A 4,241-nucleotide genomic window follows, 5' to 3' on the forward strand; every position below is an offset into this window, starting at 1 on the left:
CCCAAAAGGTTTGGTTTGTGTGACTGTTTTCAAAAATGGATCTTCTTACCAGTAGAGCCCGAGCTGGGAAAATCTGACTTGTACTTACAGACAGCAGTTTACTGACAAAACAAGATTTGAAGCTAAGGAACTTTTCCTAATGTCTCCCAGGTTTCTAAGAGCCACTTTGGCATTCAGGCTGAGTGTGACAGACAGTTCCTTTTGCCTCTGGTGAGCGCAGGGGCCGTGGTTATCTCGTGATGTAGAAGCGGGGGCTTGGGAACCTCCTGGCCTCCATCATAGCGTGGGGATCATCGGGGTTCACCACGTCGTTCTGGTTGATCCTCATGGGCTCCCTGGGCATGTGGGGAAAGTCTGCTGGCTGCTGCTGCAGGGAACCAAACACCGAGGTCTTCCTCTGCGGGACCAGGATCTGGTGAGGATCTACGGGATCAACGTCTGCGCTCCTGGTGTGTCTGTGGGGCTCGGGGGTGTTGAATCGGAACAGAGGGATCTCATTCTTCCTGGACAAAAACTGGGAGTATGGTGGTGGATTCATACCAGGGGAGAAGGCTTGTTTAACTCTGCCCAAGCTCACCAAGAAGTGGTGTTTGGGGGACTGGTACACATCGTACCCGTTTTCCAGTGTCCTGTGGTTGAACACACAGTCCTCTTGGCTGAAGTAATGCTGAGGGGAGGAAATAGGACACTTGTGAGCAGAGTCTGGTGAATTGCAAGCACTGGTTAAAGAGGGGAAGAAGGGTGAGATCTTGCAGCAGGTGTTTTTCTAATTTCCCAGGTCTGTGTCTGACCCAAATGCAGATCAGAGTTGCATGTCCACGCTTTCAGCAAAGGAATTTTAATGAAAAACCCTGTTTTCTTCTAGAGGGTCCCCAGCCATGGCTTTGTGCTACAGACTGGTCCCTCACTGGATCTAATTTCTGTAATATGGGAAAGTTGGTGATGGTGGTTTTTTTGTTGGTGATGGTGGTTTCTTGGGTGTTTTTTTGGGGTTTTGTTGTTGATGATGGTGGTTTTTTGTTTGGTTGGTTTTGTGGTTTTGGTTTTTTGGGGGTTTTTTTGTCCTAATTTACCCAGGCAGGATCTCAGATGATTTTTGTCAGCTCTACAACTTAATACAATCAAAGGACAGAGCAAAGTTTGACCTAAGTGTCAGATCTTTTCTAACACTTCCCCCTCCACCTGCAGCTACCCAGGCCTGCCCTGGCTGAGGAAATGGGCACCACAGCAGCAGAATGCACTGGCCATTCAGAGCCTCAAGGCTTAGGAAAGGTCACTCACCGAGCCAAATATGTTTCCTTTTGTGTCCATGCACAGGTAACGTCCACTCTTCACACCTGTGATTATTACTGAGCCAGCACCCTCAGACCTGATCATTAGGGCACCTGTTCAGAACAACAAAAACATCAAATCCATTTCAACAATGCATTTACAGATCCACAGATGCTCTGGCTTGAAGTGACCTCTGGAAGTTCAAACCAATCTCCCACATGACCTGGGACTGTTGCCCACCCTAAATCAGGTTTGCTGTGGCTTTGGAAAACTCTCAGGATGGATGGCACCTCTCTGGGTGTCTTGTTCCAATGTGGCACTAACCTCCCAAAGACATTTTTTTCCCTCTGAAGTCTCAAATTGTGGTCTGAGGACATTGCCCTCAGTTCTGCCATTGCCCACATCCAGGGGGAGTTTGTCCCACTCATCTTTGTGGCTGCCCTGTGGTATTTTTTCAGTGGTGCCCAGCAGTGGCATCAGTGGAATGGGCAGGAACTGATACTCAGGTGGAAGTTCCACCTGGACAGGAGGCAGAACTTCTGTCCTGTGCAGTGACTGAGCTCTGAACAGATTGTCCAGAGAGGGTGCTGAGTCTCCTTACTGGGGATATTCCAGAACCATCTGGACACAATCCTGTGCCCTGTGCTCTGGGATGGCCCTGCTGGAGCAGGGAGGTGGGACCAGGTGACCCCCTGTGGTGCCTTCCAACCTCAACCAGTCTGTGATTTTGTCGTTACTTTGCCCTTAACATTCTTTTTGCTGGACTAAAACTACAACAGATCATGATCAAGGCTCACTGGAAACCCTGTGCCAGACCAGCTCTACCTTCTACTCATCCACCATGACCTGGGGTTCCTGTAGTGCTCCGAGAGCAATGTCACTGGTACCAGGTAAAGTGGGAATAACAACTTTGCTTGATCTGCTCCTTGCATCTGACTCAGTGCCTGTTGCCTTGTGCCACCCAGGAGATCTGTGCACACCCAGGCCATGCCACCCTGGTGCAGAACTTGGCACTTCCCATTGTCTGGTGGCAGCAAATCAGTCATGCTCCCTCTCAGTATCCCTTCTGTTGTCTGATTTCCATCTTTCCTGCTCCACCATTCCAATCCTGCTATGCTTGTTTCATGGCATATATGGGAAAATGTGATATTTTGCTGTCTGTTGTTCTCTAAAATCCCACACTAGTTCTTGACCAACATATCTAAAACTAGTTTCATAAAATCTTTTAATATGTAGGAAAAATAATAAGACAGTGCCAGCATTTCTGTGAGTGTTTCATTATCAATTCCTTTAAAATATAGCAGAATGTGAATCTTTTTTAAATGAATTAATTAAATTATAACTTTAAAAACCATCCTTATTTACTTATGTGAAAGCTTCATTACCTAGGCTTAGATTATCTGAATGTATAAAATAGATGTAATAATAATAGTAATAATAATAATAACAACAACCCTATTTTATGATACATAGCTACTTGTGATTTGAATGCTGCTAAGAGAGAAGTATTTTTGAAATGCTGTAAAAGAAGCCTTAAATCTTAAACCCCTCCCACATTTGTCTACTAACTAAGGAGTTTGTACCAAGTATTTAGCAAAGGAAGAAGAAGAAACTATTCTGTGTTGAAGTAGAATAATAATATATATAATTGAATAAACTCTGAAGACACAATTTGAGAACCTTTTAGTGATACTACAGTATAGTTTCTTCTCATGAAAGAACCTCATGAAAGAACCTTCTTCTCATGAACCCCAAAGGCTCAACACTTCTTTTATGCCAGTCTGGTCTTCCATAGTTTCCCCCTTTTTCACTGATCTTTGCATGCCCACGTTCTGTGCACACTGAAACTTAACTGTTAGTAGTTCTCAGCCCTCCACCCCAAAATCCAGATTTTATGGATGCCATCAGTTTTCCAGCCCTGCTCTGGCGAGTTCCCTCAGTGCAGTTCCTTTGGTAGCACCATCAGTGGGAAGCAGCTATTTGGGGATATCATTACCAACCTCCAGAAACTGGGGGTAAAATCATGAAGTGAAGGATAATTCAGGTGGTTTTTCCTTGCAGGATATTACAGGAACCAGAGGACTTCAGTTGTCCTAGGCAAGGAATGAAATTCGCTATCCACTAGATTTCTTTGGAGCGATTTTATTTGTTAAACAAAAGGAGAATTACGATTATGTGTATTTTCCATCCCATGGCCATGCTCCTCTGCCTGCCTAAGGAGAAGAGGGGAATTTCTGTAGGTGGTGAGGAAGTAAAAAATCTCCTTGTCCCTCCCCTGCTCCCATGAAGGTCTGCAGGAAGCCACTTACTGTAGATGGTTTGGTGAGGAGCGCCGTCGACGTAGCCATCAGCGTTGATTTGGAGGTGGAAGCTGCTCCTCTCGGTGTCGGTGTAGAGGTGCATCAGGCGGTCTCCACTGCCCCAGCTGGCACCCAGCAGTGGAGAGGAGTTGGGAAAGGCAAGGGAAACCTTCAGGCTGCAGAGTAGCAGGAGCAGGGAGCTGCAGGGAATGCCCTGGGGAATGGTTCGCCGCTCCATGGTGGGTCAGCGTCTGCTCCTCACCTCCCCTCGTGCCTGGAGTGTGAATCCTCAGACAGGATCCCTTCTTCTCTGCAGAGGCTTATAAAGGGCAGCAACATGACATCACACAGGAAAACCTTCTCCACATCCTTGATTTTTGGCAAAGCAACATTTTAAGTGTCCCGAAACCTCAAGGGAAGGATCTCTGGCTAAGGTGTGTGGGGGAAAAATGTAAGGTTTCTAAAGACAGCTCACGAAAGCTAATCATATGTTCAAATGTTATCTACAACCCTGTGACATCTGAAAGCTTCCCACGCCTCTACTGTTGGATCCAGGAAGGGCAATCCACTGCACTTGAACTGAAGGGAATGACCCTTCGGACCTGAATTATCTTTCTTTTTTGCCAGATGTGTTTATTCAGACTCCCACCTCCCCTCACCGTTTCCAAG

At 46.3% G+C, this 4,241-nt stretch overlaps 1 protein-coding gene across 1 annotated transcript; it reads right to left on the reverse strand.

Annotated features, from left to right (window-relative positions):
* Nucleotides 1–229: 229 nt before the first annotated feature.
* Nucleotides 230–3,810, reverse strand: FGF23 (fibroblast growth factor 23). The gene is made up of 3 exons (XM_064730662.1): nt 3,582–3,810; nt 1,282–1,385; nt 230–667 (listed from the first exon to the last, which is right to left on the reverse strand). The coding sequence occupies exons 1-3, from the start codon at nt 3,808–3,810 to the stop codon at nt 230–232; spliced, it is 771 nt and encodes a 256-aa protein (XP_064586732.1).
* Between the last annotated feature and the right edge of the window lie 431 nt (nt 3,811–4,241).

Source organism: Zonotrichia leucophrys, chromosome 1A, assembly GCF_028769735.1.
Source record: "Zonotrichia leucophrys gambelii isolate GWCS_2022_RI chromosome 1A, RI_Zleu_2.0, whole genome shotgun sequence".
Taxonomy (NCBI): domain Eukaryota; kingdom Metazoa; phylum Chordata; class Aves; order Passeriformes; family Passerellidae; genus Zonotrichia; species Zonotrichia leucophrys.

Coding starts and splice junctions, on each gene's coding strand:
- FGF23 (XM_064730662.1), bottom strand. CDS start 3,810: ATGGAGCGGCGAACCATTCCCCAGGGCATTCCCTGCAGCTCCCTGCTC. Junction 1,386..3,581: donor TCCTCACCAAACCATCTACA/GTAAGTGGCTTC, acceptor TGTTCTGAACAG/GTGCCCTAATGATCAGGTCT. Junction 668..1,281: donor AAGGAAACATATTTGGCTCG/GTGAGTGACCTT, acceptor TCCTCCCCTCAG/CATTACTTCAGCCAAGAGGA.